Raw genomic sequence first — 18,048 nt, forward strand, 5'->3', positions numbered from 1 at the left:
ATTCGGGGACTCAAAAAAACATAGGAAATGATCTATCTCTTGGCCATAGACTAGATTAAAAACAAGATTCTTTTTACAAATTTTGTTTATGATGTTTTCGAAATCATAAAAAAGAAGTTATGTAATAAATATTTTTAATTTTATTTTACAGCCATCTATGAAGATCTGTTCACAAATCTAAATAATAAATATTATGATAACTATCTAAGAGTTTTAAATACTCGAAGTTAATAACCAAGCATATTTAAATAATAACTGTATAATTCCATAAAATACCTACCGCTGAAGTGGCATTGGGTTGAAAAAAAGTAAATATTTAATTATCATTTGAGAATTAAAAAACTTGACAAATTGTTAACTTAATAATGTAACTACCCGATGGAAAAATTTGTTTAAATGTAAACAGTGGCGGGGTTAACAAAAGGCCTCAGAGGCCGTTCTTTCGCGAGATTCGGTTTTCAAAGGACGGACTGTTTGAGAATTTAGTATGAAAAGAAAAATTAGAAAAACTCCAATAATTCGAATCATTGTTTTTGTTTACAAAAGTAGTATATTTGATGCCCCGTTTACAAGGATGGAGTTTGATTAAAATATCATAAAGATCATTTTAAAAGAGTCAATTTTTCCTGGTCACTTTAACTTATCGACTCAAGTAATAGTAGCAATAAAGTAATAGTTATTTCACTTACAACTAACTCAACGCGTATCGAACCTTCAACACATGTCTATAACACCTCTTTCTTAGATTTTTTCTTAGATCGCATTTATTCTGTCATATTCGTGGTAGGCCTATGCCCAGATGTAAAATTATAAAAAAGAATGATTTTCAATTAGCATTACGGAAGTCATGTGATAATTATTAATATAAATTAAGAATATCATGTTATATTATTCAATGCTATATTACGTTTTTCATGGAAAAGCCAATAACATTTTTCCTTGTTGTTCTTAGAAAAAATATACAAGTATCTGTATATACATGTATAATTAGAAACCGTAGGTAGAACATAATAATTGGTAACATCGATACATACATAATACATACCTATTTGATGCTTACAATTTACAAAATCAATTTAGAGGCCAGAGCTACTTTTAAAGAATCTAAGATGAAATATTATATTTGAAGTAAATAGCATCGTTCAATAGAATATCTGTTTCTTTTCGCGAAGTGAGGCACATTATAGGTAAGTGTACATAGAAAAAGATTAAAGTGTAATAAGATTTTTTTTCTGAGTATACTACTGAGTAAACGCTATGTTTGTTGTTACACTACTAGTCACTCTATTATTTTTAACCTATTTTGTTATTTTTGTCTTAAATAGAACTATTCACCAGAAGTATTGTGGAAACCACCAGTCAGTATGGGTCTGTTAACTATACTGACATTCGCTCATGTGGCCTAGCTGTTGCTCATGTTCCGATACATTTCATGGTAAAATCATCTATGTTTAAAATTTTATAGGAAATCAAAATCATCGAAACCATACAATATTACGTTCACGCCCATATAGTGATATCGGCAAAAAATTTCTTACTGGTGTTAGTGAAGATGAGATAGGAATGAAATACGCTTGGCACCTGAGAGCGGTTGCATTGGCTGTGTTTACTAGTATGCATTTCTGAAAAAGCTATGAAAATTAGTACTTTGGAATCATTTTAGGACAATTTCTTTTTAAAGCATTAGTCATTTTCTTTTTTCCGTTAATTAACGGAATAAACGCGCAAAGTATTATCTTAATAATTAAAAAAAAACCTAGTAAAATCATTTTAGTGAATCTGTAATTAATGCTTTAATTTTGTAACTAAAGAATGAAATAGTATGCAAAACAAAAATTCGATTGCTTTACTGACACCCATCTCGCATTAATACTAACTAACATCAATAAAAAAAGAAAATATCCGAAATTCAACTGTCGTAAAATAAACTCTCGAAAACATTGCTAGTTTTTAAAAATTTTAAATTTTCTATTCAATTTCTAACAAATAATCATATACATATATCAAAATGCAAACGGCGTTGCAGTTGCCGTAAAAAGCCAGTCATTTACATGAATCGCTTTATCGTTTTTAAATAAAAAAAAAAAAGCCATTGGCCAAGAAGTAAAGTTTTAAAAAAACATGTTGGTATCTTATATACTATTTTTTTTTTTTTTTTTAATTAAAAATATTTAACTGGTATTTAATGACCCTTTATTCACTAAAACCACAAATATACATAAAAATGTTAGGCTCTGGAAAACATGGATAATACAATACTTTATAATTTAAAAATATATTAAAGACTTTTTTAAAATTATTTAAACAAATGGATACAATATAAATTTTTTTTTAATTTTTATTTTATAAATATTACATTTTTTTAACAATTTTTTTATTAAAAATATAAATTAAAATTTTTCTTTTTCAAAAAATAAATTTTGTTTAAAATTGAAAGATAAAATCAATTAAAAAAATTAGCAAGTTTTTTTGAAAAACATAAAATTTAAGAATTATTAAAATTCAGAATATTTAAGAAAGTTTTTTTTAATTCTTTAACTTACAATTTTACGTTATCAAAATGTAGCATATAATTATTGAAGTTAAAAATTAAATTTTTATGACATTTTAGTACCTACTGAAAAATTTGCCAATTTAACTTGCTCATTATCAAATACAATGAACAGTAAATATTAATTATATATTCACAATTTTGTACCTAAAAAACTTATTTTTGAGTTAAGTTGTTTGAAAGTTGAACTAAATATAAAACTGAAAATTTGTAAATATAATTTTTCGCTTTTATTAAACATTATAAAAAATTAACACGCATACAAATTGTAGTTATTTTCAAAAATTTTAAAGTTTTTACGAATTATAAATTTATTACAGATCCTTTTTATTTATTACGAATACATTACATTAAATAGATACTAAATAATAATAAAAAATATCAATCACCAAAAACAAAAAAAAAAGGTCGCCACACACTAGCGCCTGGCATATTATCAAAATTCCTTATTGAATGAAAATCAACAAAGAAAAATTTTTAAAAACTAATCAGAGATCTTTTTCCACCCGCTCGTTAATAGGGTATTCTACTATATTTGAAAAAGTACTTCATGTTGTCTTCATTGTTGATTTTGTAAATAAAAAGCCACCAAAAATTTATTTCGGAAAAGTACACACGCTTTATTGCCAAAAACTTAAATTAAATTTTAAACCTTTTTTTAAACTGTCAAAAACGCGGGCCTTCAATTTGGTGACGTAATATCGGTATCATTATACGATATATATTCATAGACAACTAATTATAATAAATATAAATATTTATTATCTATGGATATATTATACCCAGCTGTCTACACTAAACTAACTGATGGTCTATGGTTCATACCGATATGACATCACATCAAGGCTTGCCCGCGTTTTTGGTCACGTGATATACAGTTTAAAAATTACGATTTTTGATTTTAATATTATAAAAGAAAAATGTGCTTTTATGACTCGAAATAATATTTAAGTAAATTTTTACATAAATTTTAACTTTTTTCAAATTTCATAATTTATTTTTCATTACCGAAAGTACCCTATTGGTGTTAGGCTAGCTAGCATGTGACTAAATGAAACGAAAACATCTCTAAGAAACTAAATGCTTAAAACAGTCATATTGCATGGTACGTTTATCCTGTAATTTACCAATTGTGGACATATAATTATCCTCTTTACATCTTGCACAATACACACTAACACATGAATGTAACGGGCTACGAAAATAGTATTTTGGATCATTTAATGTTTTATTTTTACGATGTGCCCACATATGTATAGTAATTTCGACCACGGCTAATATTAATGTTAAAGCTGGATATACAAATAGTGTTGGTAATAAGAATAATACTATTGGGCTAATATCGCTATTAAATGGTAAATGTTTTGATCGAAATTCATCATCGTCGAAAATCTCTTTATTTTTTGTTATTATATTTGGCGGTATTTTAAATCGATGACTGTTTCTTCGATTTGTTGGATGTCGATATACATAAACATTTGGTCGTTTATGTGGATATCGTTCACCAGTCTCAATATCGTAATCGATTTCGCCTGTTTCTAAATCACACATTTTTTTCTTAATCTGCAAAATAAAGATAATTTTTTTATAAACTTATTAAAATGATACATATTGGATCCTATCTTTAAATAGAGGTAGGTCTATGACCATAAACTAGTTAGCGCCATATATTTATATACGAAAAATTTATTTATCAAAAAATTGCTCCAGAAATTCTCCTTCAGATTATACAATTGCTCCACTTAAATAATTAATAATTAATTAGTAATTCATTATTAAAAAATTTGAATTTCCAATTATCTACTTTTACATTTAATTATTTTAATTGTTAATATTTAAAAACAAATTAGTTATTCATAATTAATAATTTTTAATTCCCGATTGTCCCCATTTACATTTACATATACATACTTCAAACGTTGAGGAGTGAGGATTGTATGACAAATTAATATGAAATTTAAAACGTCATATATTTCTAATAATGAATAATTGCCATGGTTAACAAACTGGCACAGACTGTCACGTAACAATGTGAGATATGCTTTGTGTGTGTGTATGTGCCTACCATATCCATGGCAACCACGACATGTTCACCTACTTTATATTATTCTTATTTATTATAGTACACGAATTTATTATTTTTTTAATATTTACATCCAAAACTAGTTATGCGAATATGCATATACATGACTAGTTTTGGATGTAAAAGAACTTCGTACCTAAAGGAAGTCCCAAATTAACTAGAGCAATTATATATTCTGAAGGAGCATTTCAGGAGCAATTTTTTTATATATATATATTTTTTTTTAATAATAATATTTGGCGCTATTGCTTGTTTATGGTAGGTCTATGTAGTTTGCTAAGCAAAATTATGTTATTGTTATGGTTTTTACTTGAAAATTTGCAATGTTTTTGCAATTTAGAAAAAAGTTTGTTTATACTTTTTTCAATACACGTTTTGTTTAGTTCTAAAATAACCCCATCCCAAAATTTGCAGCTTTTTTATTCTAAAATATGGGCGTAAATACTGTCAATTTTACATGGAAGATAGCATTTCACTTGAAAATCATCTACTTACACCAAAAATTGGTCTAAATTAAATTATAAGCAAAGTGTAACAAAATGATCCCTCAGGGTAAAATGATTCCTCGTTGTTTTAGGTGAACCATTAAAGCCATTTATTACATTTAATCGATAGATATCTTACACGTGATCAAATTAATCGTGCAACAAAGACTTATGGTGATGTATAAGCTATTTTGTATATCGTAGCAAAAATATTAATTTTACTGCTTATGTATGTATGGTAGGACCAATTTCAACGTAAAATATTTGTGTGCTAGTTTTCGCCGGCTAGTTGTTTTATTCTTAGCTTCTGTTTACTTTTAATAGCATAATACATTTAGATAGGCTTATAATAAATTTTAAGGTCAGTTTTTATGACAATATTCAAATATATCGTTACGGGTAAAATTATCCCCTCTATGTTCGTAAAATGATCCCTATTTTGTGTGTAGAATTATAATACGTAAAATGGTCCCCGATCACCAATGTAAAAGAACAATGAATATTTTATATGAACTGTTTGGTAAAAATGCAATGGGATCATTTTACCAACCTATTCTTACAAAGTCAGTAAAACGATCCCTTTTGAGAAATATTGAATAGTTCCAAAAATTTTTAAAAATAAAAAGGAATTGGCATGCATATATTGCAGCACTTCAGAATAACTAACTGGGCAATACACAACAACATAATAACTGCATAATACATTAAAGAAAAAGGAAAACTGCATTAAAAGGACGGCCTGGCCTCATAATAAAGCTGTTTAATTCAGTCTGAAATTTCTCTTGGGATAAGATACGTATATTGTGATTGTTCCACTGTACCACACCTTTCTTCACCATATGTAGAAAGTTGAGAAAGTAGCCTCCAGTGCGACAATGAAATACATTTTTTTAACACATTTTGTGCTTATAGGAACTTGTTTTCCTACGAATTTTTGTGCTTAGAAAACAAACTCGTAATTATTTATATAAAATAAAAATTTGGCAAAATTTAGTATTGTTCATAAAATAATAATAGGTCTAAATAAAAATAATTATTGTATTTTAATATACTTCTGTACGTTTTTTTTCAATTAAATGAGGGAACAGGTGAAGGTCAAACTACCATTTTGTATTTACCTTGAACAATCAGTGTAGGTATTTATTTACTTATGCAAGAAATGGAAAATTACAAATGGAATCGAAGCAGCTTTTTTTTGCTTTTAAACTAATTACAAAATTACATGTTTTATATAAATAAAAACGATTGTGGAATCTTGAAGTAAAAGCTAAGTCGTATGTTTATTATGAGTCAGTCTTATTTCATATTTAATGTGACCAGTAGCTAAAAAACAATATGCAGAACTATTAATCTGCTGGTCGCAAATCGTTGATGCACAGTCAAGGTCTTAAAGTTTATGCGTTATTAATAACACTTCTTTTTATTTAAAAATGTTGCAAACAGTGCCCTTAGCATCGTAAATTTTTTTTTTCTTACAGAAAGGTTTGTGTAACAATTTCCGAAACTGAGTAAAGTAAAATTTAATTGAGTAAAAGAAAGACTATACGAATTTTTTATAGGCAATTAATGAAACCACGGTCAATTGTAGGTCGCGATCAAGTTCTATCCTAGAAGCAAGGTTTTCGTACTTTATTCGTATTAAATTTCATTACCTGCACCCGTGAGTTAAGAATTGCTTATCTCGTTCATTTATCATGGCCTAAGTTAGTTATAGTTTATTACCGCACGCAAATTGCTGTCAAAATCTGAACAAATAAAAACTTTTTTAATGTTCAAGTTTTCTCATTAACTCATGACAAACTTTAAATTATAATTACCGTTTATTTTCACATTTTTAGGCGTAGATAAAGTTTTATGCGATATACGTATGTGATAACGCTTTATTAACATACTTCTGATCTTCTGCAATTGCAAAATTGAAGAATGCGTGCGTTAATAATGTTCTTATCCACTTGTACCATAAATAAATATTTTATGATTAATAGTTTATCAAGAAAATACGAAAACGTTATTTCTCCAAAGACAATTTAAGAACTCTTAGAATTCTAGCCATTTGCTACAATAGACCTTTATATTTTAAACTACGATTCATTTGGTTTTGGCTGATTGTCAAAAAACTAGTCATATAAAAAAAAACCAAACATCCTTTAACTTTGTCAAACAGTATAAAAGTGGTTTCGTATTTCTTTATATTATTAATTTTTTCACATTCTGTCCGAAGCAAAAGCGAAACAATTAAAGGATCTATTGGCTCAAGCTTAGCAAGCCTAAATCCAACTCCGAATGATACTATGACTTAAAATCACACCATACTGAATATTGTGTATAATTTACATTTTATAAACACTTTCTTATTTATTTAGCAATCAGGTGATACACGACAACAATTGACGTGGACTAGAATGTCTAAATTTGAAATAATACACCCGAGGGTCTTATCATAAACGGACTTACAATACGTTTCACGAAAAAGTCATAATATATTTAGTATTACCTAACAGGGAAATTTATTTTAGGCTAAAAAAGTGCTTGATTGCGTAATAAGGCAAGAATCGTTAAACATATATACGCAAATTCTATTTTGTTTATGAGTCATGAAGCATTTTGATCTAAGAAACTCTCTTCGGTCATAAAGCAAAAATAGACGTTAAAATTGAACGAATTACCTATACAACTTGCATAAAACTAAAGTTAAACTTAATTTATACATAAAAAACTCACTTTATTTTATATTATGATATTAATCCAAAAGAAACAAAATTTCCAACACTAAAATTCACTTTATTTTTTTAATATAAAAACATAATTTTTAATTTTCTTGTTTTTGACCAAAAAATTTATAAACATAATCAAAACATTTTAACATAATTATTATAAGATTATTTAACAGCAAAAACATCTTTGGATATATTTTTATTCCACGTATAAATTTCAATTAAAACATTATGTAGGTAAAAACCTATTTGTTTTGTAAAAAATTATATAAAAACATTAAAAACTGGTTAATTTATGAGCAGACTTAAAACCGCTCATACACTTCAAACAAAAATATTATGATAGAATCGCTCCCACTACCATTAATATCAGTATTTATGTAACTAATATCATACAGTGTTGGATTTGAAAGCAAATCAAACATCGTGTGATTACCTACAAATCCTAGCAAAAAATATCATGTAATTTTTGATAAAGTTTCATCCATTCTTTATAAGTATGATTAACAATTTATTATATCTCAGTGAAACAAATTCAACAATACTCGTATGCACGATTGATTTAACGAAATGGCAAAAATTTCAGCATTCTTGCAGTAGTACGCGAAAATAAGCCTGACACTTTCCACACAAAAAAACCGAGAAATTTTTCGGGTCCGGAACCCTTAACTCGCATTTGAAACGTATCTAAGAACTCTCCATTAAATTATCTTTTTCCTTAGAGCAGTCTAAAACTGAGGATCGTCGCCTATTTCTTAGTCGCTCCAGGTAAACTCGCACTTGAAACATAGCTAAGAACACTCCCCATTAAATTAACTTTCAAACAAAACAAAAAAAAAATGCAAATCGATTCATCCGTTTAGGCGCTACGATGCCACAGACAGACATACATAACGGTTAAACTTAACACCCTTTTTTTTTTGGTTCGGGGGCTAAAAAACAATTATCGAATGAGATTGACGCCTTTACTGCTCAGCATTACTTTATTAATTATAAAATGCACTCATATTTAGGTACACTCAAATACATATTTAATCAATCCGTTATTAAATATTTTATTGATTATTTGTTAAAGACTTAGATAACCAATCGATAATTTTGATAAATGAACAATTGAATACATATAAATAAATAAAAGATTTAAAATTCAATTAATAAAGGCCAGAGTTTAGATCGAAGTAGGTAATTAGTTGATTCACGGCTTAGAATTCATCAATGTTTTGAATGCTGTTATATTCGCTATCTGAAATCCCCAAATGACAAGTAAAAATTTTAAAACGCCACACCAACTTAGTTAGTGTGGCGAGCCCGCTACCCTAAGCATACAGCGGACGGAATTGGTTACGCCTTAACCAACTGAGCTAATAGGGCGACAGATATTTTAGCAAAGGCGCCGAAAATTCTTTAATAATTATCTAGAATTAGTCTTGGTCACTATTCACTATTCACTACTCACTATTTTCGATGTTCAGTGCTTCTAAGCAAATGCTTCCGCTTGTTCTCAACTCAGTTATTGATACAAACTAAAATTTCAGTTAATCGAAGAATTCCAATGTGAGAAAAAAATGTATTAAATTATTTTTTAAATGCAGTACTGTTTTTAATAAAAAAATAAAAAATTTATTCATATATAGGTATATTGTTGGGTCAAATGTTGAAAAATTTCAATTGAAAATGTTTAATACATAAATAATTATTAATTTTATAATGTTTTTGTTATTATTATTATTATTATTATTATATTAAAAGCACCATTGTTTTATTTTGTGGCTGAACTAACTAAAATGTATAATAAAATACATTTATTAAACGAACCTAGTCAATCACCTTTAAGTAACCTTTTTACTTTATTTGTATTTAATTTTTTTAAATATTTATTTATTTTAATTTATTTACTATCCTTTATCGTGTCCTTAAATACTTTACATTTGATTTTTAACCTCCGACTCGACCAGAGAAAGGTGTTATATGTGTGTATCGTTCTGTGGCTCATAGTTCCCAAACGGATGAACCGATTTATTTTAAATTGGAAATTTTCGTTGAAAATTTTGAGTCAATTCGAGCGTTTTTATGATACGATTGTGCACACCAAATTTCATCACATTAAGATAATTATTTATTGAACAATAGGTTCGCAAAAAATGTAAAATGTTATATATTCAAGTCCGTCTACATATCTAATATGGTGACTGATTCATATTAGCTTTTTTATGAACAAGTACCTAAGTTTTGTTTTTCTATTTGAGTATTGCTGTGAGCTTTCTTATTCATTTTATTATAATATATGTATATTCGCCAGGCAACCACATAATTTGCTGTGGGCCCTAGAGGGGATATGTTTTAACAAAATATAGGGCATAATATATTAAATTTCAATAATTTTAATATTCATCTTATATAGGGTGTCTAATTAGAAAATTTTTAAGAAATATTGTAGAACTTCAATTGAGTTAAATTGAGTTGATTTAGACTTAATAATAAACGCTTCCTCGTTACTGATAAGTACTTTAAATATAAAAATTGTCTTCATAACAAAGCTAACACCTTTTTTTCGAAACATCTTTTCGAAAAAGGAATACATTCAGCATAAACCAGTTACATTCAACAGTAAAGTTCTTTATACTTGTAGTAGAGGAGTAACTGATTAGGTACCACTTTTTTTATTATAAATGGTCATATTTAAGAAACCCACCCACTATAATCAACAATTAAAAGAAATGCTACCACGTTATAGCCAGAGTCCAAATTTTTTTCTAAAATTAATATAGCCAAGTTATTCTTTATTAAACATCTTTAACAAACAATTGGGTACATCCTGTAGTTCTTTTTCCGAAAATTCCACGAACAACCTTCTTCCTCGATAAAACGTATAAGTTGTTATAAAATACAGCAAAATTAGTACAGCAAAAGATTAATTAAGGAAAACGAAATTAATCGCTCGTTTTCTATAAAAACCTTATGAAATGTGTTTTTACGTGTCAAATATCATTAATAAGCCATGAGCTAGTTTCTATTTGTTAATAAACAATAAATTAATTAATAATTCAATCAAAAGGTCAATGTTAAAATTGACTTAAAAGGATAGTAAATAGGCAACTTGTATGACGCAAATGTGAGTGTTTGTCAAATAATCGAAAAAATATTATACGTGTATAACGTATACGTAATATAAGTTGCCCATTTATTATTTATTATCTCATAGCTTACTAATTATATTTGATACCTAAGAAACACATTCCATCTGGTTTTAGCGCAAAAATCTATGCAATGCATGCAAGATCTTTTATCCCCTATTTCACTTTTTGCGATAAAAAGTATTCTATTTCTTTCCTCAAGGATCCATCTATTTCTACACCAGGAGCCATCAAAATTGGTTTAGCGGTTTAGGTGTAAAGAAACTTGTAAATCTAGGTCAACGACATAGTGCTAGCTCTATATAACTTTTTAAGCTCTACCTTTTTTATTTAAAACTTTTTTTTTTGTAATAACCTTTTTTGAGAGTTACAACTCAGTCTCAAATTAAATGAGACACCCAGATTTCACATTTTCTTACTACAAAGAATTGTAGCATACTGCACTACTATAAAAAAGTTTAAAAAAACCTTGGCCAACCAATAATTACTGTAAAAATAATTATCCAATAAAATAAAATATAATCAACCATTAATAATAATTATATTATGAAGTTTTGTATGTATAATTTAACTATAAAAAAGGAGGGTTAGTAATGATATTTTTTGGGGGGAAATGCAACAACAAGAATTTTTAATTGTCACTTGAACACGAAAAACATAAACAAATCCTGATTATAATTGTTTTTCAGTGATCATGGCAAGTATTATAAATGATATGTAATAATCATTGCATATATTAATGCAATGCATTATATTAGTAACAAGAATATAAGATTATTACTCATAAGTAATCATTTTTTTCACTGCAAATTTTCAAATAGATAAATTAGATAATCAAAATGGTAAAATCTAATGTACAATTTTCATTTTCTAATTTAGGTTTTTGTCCTTGCCAGAGATTATTCGAATTACAATATAATCATTAAAATTATTTATATAATATTGAGTTCGTTATTTACAAGAATGAAATAACTATTGCCTTACTCCCTGATTTAAAGAATATTAATTACGACCAAATAATAATTGACTTGACAGCTATTAATGGTTCTTCTGTAAATAAATGTGATTTGATATTATTTTAATTAAAAAAAAATTATTTATACCGATATGTCATAGAAACTTACTGTATATATACAATCATTTACATTTATCAGCAAATCGCTCACGTGTAAATTCTGCACGTGATATAGACACACACTACAACAACAAGGAATAAGTAAACAGAGTTCAATATTTTCTTTTACATAGTAAAGAGAATTTATTTAAATATATTATCATCATTTCTTCTAGAACATTCAGACATGATTTCGAAACATATAACATCTCGAGCAACTTGAAATTATTATTAAGAAATAATATTGTGTGTTTAAGTGAATAGTTTTTTTAGAAACAAAAATGGAAAGTTCTGCATTATGGTTTCGACATGGATTACGTCTTCATGATAATCCATCGTTACATGAAGCCATCAAGGATCGAGATCGTCTTTTCTATCCAATTTTCATTTTTGATGGAGAAAGTGCAGGTATTGTACGATGTAAAATACAATTGTTAAAATTTTTTATTTACGTTTCAAATCTTTTGTCCTTGTACTTTTACTTAACATCAGAAAAATAAATAAAGAAAATCTAAGTTGGGTTGAATGTTGTATCTTTAATAATGAAAAATGTTATACATTTATTTGATTTGTATAAAAGTATGAAAAGTCTTGATTGTTTTGTTGTGATGATATTGACAAATGTCAAAATATTCAAAATGAATGTCAAAACAGGTGGATATCCATAGATATGGCCATCATTTTTTTTAATGACGTTATTATATCCTATATATATATTTTTTTAATTTATGGCGGTTCAAATTCTAAAATTCTAATCATTTTCTTAAGTTCTTTCTTCTATTTCAGTTTCTCTGTATCTAAAAACTATAAAAAAACATTTTAAAATTGTACTGTTTTAACTCTTTAAAATTTGTATGTATAGTTTTTCTCAATACTAATGTTTCTAACCACTACAAACTAAGATTTTTTAAATTTAAAATAATTTGGCAAGGACCATTAAGCCATTAACAAGGGCATAATCCCATAGCGTAGGACGTTAAGATCTATTACCTAGAGTCATTCTATCTTGAACTCTTTTGATAGTGATAGCTGGCTCTTTTTTAAGTTGCCAAATTGGCAAATTCAGTTTTAAGTTGACAAAGTGGCAAATCTATCTTTGGGCTTGTTATGCGCATTTAAAACATCCTGTTAATTTAACACCCGTTTTGGTTATATATTTTTTCTGTTTACTTACGAAAAAAGTGAGCAACGGGTGCCAAATTTTCTGCGAGAGAACGTTAGAATATAAAAACTGAAGGGTATTGGGTACTCCATAAACATTAAGGTGCAGTTCCATTGCGATGTAAAACGTTGACATTGGATAGCATAAACTAACCAGAAGCTAACATTTGTTTAAGCCGCGTTGTACGTATGACACGATAATCAATCAGCCAGCATTTGCTTGTTGTCTGATTGATTTACGCCACCCAACGCCAGAACTTGTCGTAACAATGGAACTGAACCGTTAAGGTTTTAAAATAATGTTTCGAACAAAAGGTATTACCACGAGAAACATTTTTGCAATTTAAAGTCTTCTGTAACTCTAACTCTTTTCAAATTAATAATTATAGTCGAATGTCAAAGAAGGTGTATTTTGATTTTAATAATACATGTTGATACTTTGTTTTGGAAATATGAAAATTTGAAAATAAATGATTTTGATTTCATAACTATACCTAGTGTACACTTTGGCAACTAAATTTAGTCCGGTGCATCCACAACCTCGACCAAATAATCCGGGATACCTTATTTGTTATTTCATTAGGAAGATACATTGATACCAAATTGCAAAAATTGTTTTGCCCAACACTAAATTGAAGAGGATGTCCGTTGTTCGACAAAACTGTTTTTCAGTTTGGTTTCAAATTTTCTTCACAATGGAATAACAAATAAAAAGGTTGAAGGATACCTTTCGGATACCTAGTCGTGCGAACCATCTTACGAGAATTTTTGAAGATATGAAAATTGTTAGGCTAAGCATAATTAATCAACACATTAATTTGTAGAGATGTATTTATCAATAACAATTTATGCTATTTTCCAAATTAATAGCCAGGGAGGACTAAGAGCCAAAATATTAATCTAACTTCGTTCTTTACCTTGTGTAAAATCATTTTCTTGTTTTCAAGCATAAAGGGGGGCGGGTGTCTAATCGTTTGGAAAATTCAAATTTGCATTTTCCCCTTTAATGTGGAAGTTAAAAATCTTCGAATGCAAACTTATCTCTGATTAAAAAACATTTTCTAAAAAAGTTTTTTGAATTCTTTAGGCACAAAATTATGTGGATACAATCGTATGAAATTCTTAACAGAATGCTTAGAAGATTTGGATAAACAATTTCGTAAATATGGTGGGCAATTATTCGTATTTGAAAATAAACCGGAGGTTGTGTTCAAGGCATTGAATAAGCATTATAATTTAAAATTATTGTGTTTCGAACAAGATTGCGAACCAGTTTGGCGTGTACGAGATGAAAATGTTAAACGTTTATGTGATAAGCGGGGTGTTAAATGGATGGAATGTGTGTCCCACACATTATGGGATCCATTTCGTGTTATAGAAGAAAATGGCGGTACACCACCATTAACATATCAAGCATTTCTTGTAAGATTACGATCACCGATTTCTTTCAATTATTTTTTATTTTTACCAATTATTTTTATAGTATGTTGTGTCAAATATTGGGAATCCTCCGCGGCCTGTCGATGATGTCAATTGGCAAGGTATCAAATTTGGAATAATATCTCCTGAAATAGCAGCAGAATTGAAAATGTTTCCAAAAGTAAGCATTTTTTATAGAAGTTGGAATCTATGGTCTTAAAAACATTATTAATTTTATTTATCGAAAGGTTCCAACAGCCGAAGATTTGGGATACACACGAGAAGCTCCAAACGAAATTCGAATGTTCCGCTGGATTGGTGGTGAAACCCAAGCATTAAAATTACTTCAAAATCGATTAGCTATTGAAAAGTCGGCATTTGATGGAGGATATTTCTTACCAAATCAAGCCAATCCTGATTTATTGGGAGCTCCAACATCACAAAGTGCAGCATTGAGATTTGGATGTTTATCCGTTCGAAGGTATTAAACATTTTGTGGAATCCATTTAAGATAGATTTCATTTAACCACTTAAATTTTCCACAGATTCTATTGGAATCTCCAAGATGTATTCAAAACGGTACATGGTGGAAATTTACCACCATCTCCGCATATTACCGGGCAACTAATTTGGCGTGAATATTTCTATACAATGTCTGTGAATAATGAATATTATGCTGAAATGGAACGAAATCCAATTTGTTTGAATATACCATGGTCAGAACCGAAAAAAGAGGATTTAAACCGTTGGAAATATGGAAAGACTGGATTTCCTTTTATTGATGCTGTAATGCGACAGCTATTATTGGAAGGTTGGGTTCACCATGTCGCACGTAATGCAGTTGCATGTTTTTTGACGCGTGGAGATTTGTGGATTTCTTGGGAATATGGCCTTCATCATTTTTTCAAATATCTATTGGATGCTGATTGGTAATAATTTTAATAATCTGATGTCGGCCTTCGTCAAACCCGTTAATTTAAGACCTAACTATGACTACGTTACAAAACGAACCAGGGGATTATTAAATAAGACTTTGTCGTCTTTTAACTACACTATTAGACACACTTACGCCACAGATTTTTTTACCCAAGCATTGGAATGTTTCTTAAAAATCCTTCTTTTACCGACTTCAACTCTTTCAACGAATTTTGTTTTACCGTTTTATGACCAGGGAATAGTTTTAGAAATATAAAGAAATCTTACCGGGCCAAATCTGTTGAATTTAGATGTTGATCGATAGTATTAGAAACGAATTGTTGAATTGTCACAACTCTAGTTCTTTGTTATCTAGTTTATGATTTAACAAGCCACAAATTTCAAAACATTAGTCTCGCCTTGATTAACTTCGAAATTCTGTCGACTCTCTTTGAACACTTTGTTTCACCATCAGCTTTTTTTGTATATTTAACGATTCGATAGATGAAAATTACGTTTGCATTACAAAATTTGATGAAGACTATTTAATCAAATATGAAGGCATATTTTTTATATCGTAGGTCTGTTTGTGCTGGTAATTGGATGTGGGTCAGTAGTTCAGCATTCGAACAAGTATTGGATTGTTCCGAATGTGTGTGTCCAGTTGCATTCGGACGTCGGTTAGATCCAGGCGGTGAATACGTGAAGCGTTATCTACCAGAGCTACGTTCATTGCCATCCGAATATTTGTAAGTTATAACTTTTAACTCCCTATAGTGTCGAAGAATTCTCATCAATTAAGATTATGTATAAATTTTCTAGGTATGAACCATGGAAAGCCCCAATTGATGTTCAAGAACGTTCAAATTGCATAATTGGAAAAGATTATCCACCACCAATTGTTGATCATACTGAAGCATCTAAGCGTAATAAATATTTTATGCAAACATTACGTGAGCAGATTATGGGTGGGGGTAATGCACCACCCCACTGCCGACCCTCAGATGAAAATGAAGCAAAATCATTTTTGGGATTGCCTAGTCAATGTCATGAACATTGTTTGATACAAATTTGAATTATTTTGGAAGTTTATGAAATACTCCTTTTTCGATGTTGCTATAAATTTGTTTATCAAATATGCGCTTATAGTGTCTTAGACAATTTATGTTGTTTCACATCTCAAGATAATTTAGCGTTATCGAAATCATTCTGTTAAAACAACAGCGGATTTATGAAAAATATTTTTGGATATTTGGTCGCCAAAATTTGAAAATATCGAAAACACGACATATGTTTTTAACGGAATGATTACAATGACCAATTATGTGACGATATTAGATCTCATTATAGTTTAATAGAAAGTTCGTATTTATAGAATTTGTTATTATATAATTAAATGTTTCTTTAGACAGTTCAGATTGGAATAAGAAGAGTTGCACATCATTTGAGATATTTAGTTTTTAATAAAGTGCTGTGTATCGATGGATCGGTTACACAAGTGGTAAACAAATTACTATCGTCGCCGTTGTAACAGTAGGCGCTTTTTAGTAAATTAAAGTCTACGCATTAAACGAAAAATTAACTGTTCGATCAATTTGCCGCTGCCAGTAAACGTGATTGTCACTGGAGCCAAATTATCGCCAAATAATTTATTTGTACACAACAGTTTCGTACAAAATGATGGCAATATTTGTAAGCGATCACTCAACAGATTGCCATAAGTAAATTCACCGGATATGTATTTGGCTATATGGATATTTGCGGATCTATATTCTATACTCAATCTAGGTTCGAATTTACTCATAGTGGATTTAACATATTCGTTTATCATATAGAGCAAACACGAAGAGTAAACGAGAAAGAGATCCATTTTATTTAACAGATATTATATCTAATATAATATATATGCTCAATAATATTTTTTATGTGCCATATTGCATTTTCGACTCCTAATCTTTAATAAAACAAGGAATTTCTAGTACGTTATTTTTCAAAATGCTAACGTCTCTAGTTAAGCATTTGCTTTTAAAATTAGACGGAGAAAAAAGAAAGAGAAACGTTAAAAAATAGGATACTTGCCTATAAACGAAAAATACAAGTAGTTATTTTTCGATTTACTCTCTAAATCATATCCTAATAACAATTAAAATGAATAGTTCATGAAAAATAAAATATATGTAGGCCTCATATTTTAAAACTGAGCACAAAGACGTCATACGTGCAGTGGCGGATTAGCCAGGTAGCAAGAGCAGCAAGTGCTACATCCCCGTCCAAGGACCTTCCCAATAAGAGCCCCAGATAGAATAAGGGAAAAAAACATACACACACACACTCAAAATTTGCTACAGGCCTCGCGCTGTCTTAATCCGGCACTGCATTCGCGCCTTTAAGCCATCGTTCTACTAATTGAAAATCTAAGTTATGTTTCTGAGGAATTTGTTAAACTTAAAAAAAGGGGAAACTTTTATGAAA

At 28.9% G+C, this 18,048-nt stretch overlaps 2 protein-coding genes across 2 annotated transcripts; one reads left to right on the top strand and one right to left on the bottom strand.

The window, feature by feature from the left end:
* Positions 1 to 3,468: 3,468 nt before the first annotated feature.
* LOC123296875 lies at positions 3,469 to 12,148 on the bottom strand. The gene is made up of 2 exons (XM_044878562.1): positions 12,092 to 12,148; positions 3,469 to 4,114 (listed from the first exon to the last, which is right to left on the bottom strand). Exon 2 carries the CDS (start codon positions 4,100 to 4,102, stop codon positions 3,620 to 3,622), a length of 483 nt encoding a protein of 160 aa, XP_044734497.1. The 5' UTR covers positions 4,103 to 4,114; positions 12,092 to 12,148; the 3' UTR covers positions 3,469 to 3,619.
* LOC123296872 (cryptochrome-1) lies at positions 12,004 to 17,991 on the top strand. Its single transcript, XM_044878560.1, has 8 exons — positions 12,004 to 12,183; positions 12,258 to 12,489; positions 14,330 to 14,664; positions 14,726 to 14,842; positions 14,910 to 15,142; positions 15,207 to 15,590; positions 16,158 to 16,325; positions 16,399 to 17,991. Exons 2-8 carry the CDS (start codon positions 12,363 to 12,365, stop codon positions 16,649 to 16,651), a joined length of 1,617 nt encoding a protein of 538 aa, XP_044734495.1. The 5' UTR covers positions 12,004 to 12,183; positions 12,258 to 12,362; the 3' UTR covers positions 16,652 to 17,991.
* Positions 17,992 to 18,048: the final 57 nt, after the last annotated feature.

Source organism: Chrysoperla carnea, chromosome 3 (assembly GCF_905475395.1).
Source record: "Chrysoperla carnea chromosome 3, inChrCarn1.1, whole genome shotgun sequence".
Lineage (NCBI taxonomy): Eukaryota > Metazoa > Arthropoda > Insecta > Neuroptera > Chrysopidae > Chrysoperla > Chrysoperla carnea.

Excerpts from the sequence above, each read along its gene's own strand:
- LOC123296875 (XM_044878562.1), bottom strand. The coding sequence starts at position 4,102 with ATGTGTGATTTAGAAACAGGCGAAATCGATTACGATATTGAGACTGGT.
- LOC123296872 (XM_044878560.1), top strand. The coding sequence starts at position 12,363 with ATGGAAAGTTCTGCATTATGGTTTCGACATGGATTACGTCTTCATGAT. Across the intron at positions 14,665-14,725 it reads TAACATATCAAGCATTTCTT|TATGTTGTGTCAAATATTGG; the intron begins GTAAGATTACGA and ends TTATTTTTATAG. Across the intron at positions 14,843-14,909 it reads AATTGAAAATGTTTCCAAAA|GTTCCAACAGCCGAAGATTT; the intron begins GTAAGCATTTTT and ends ATTTATCGAAAG.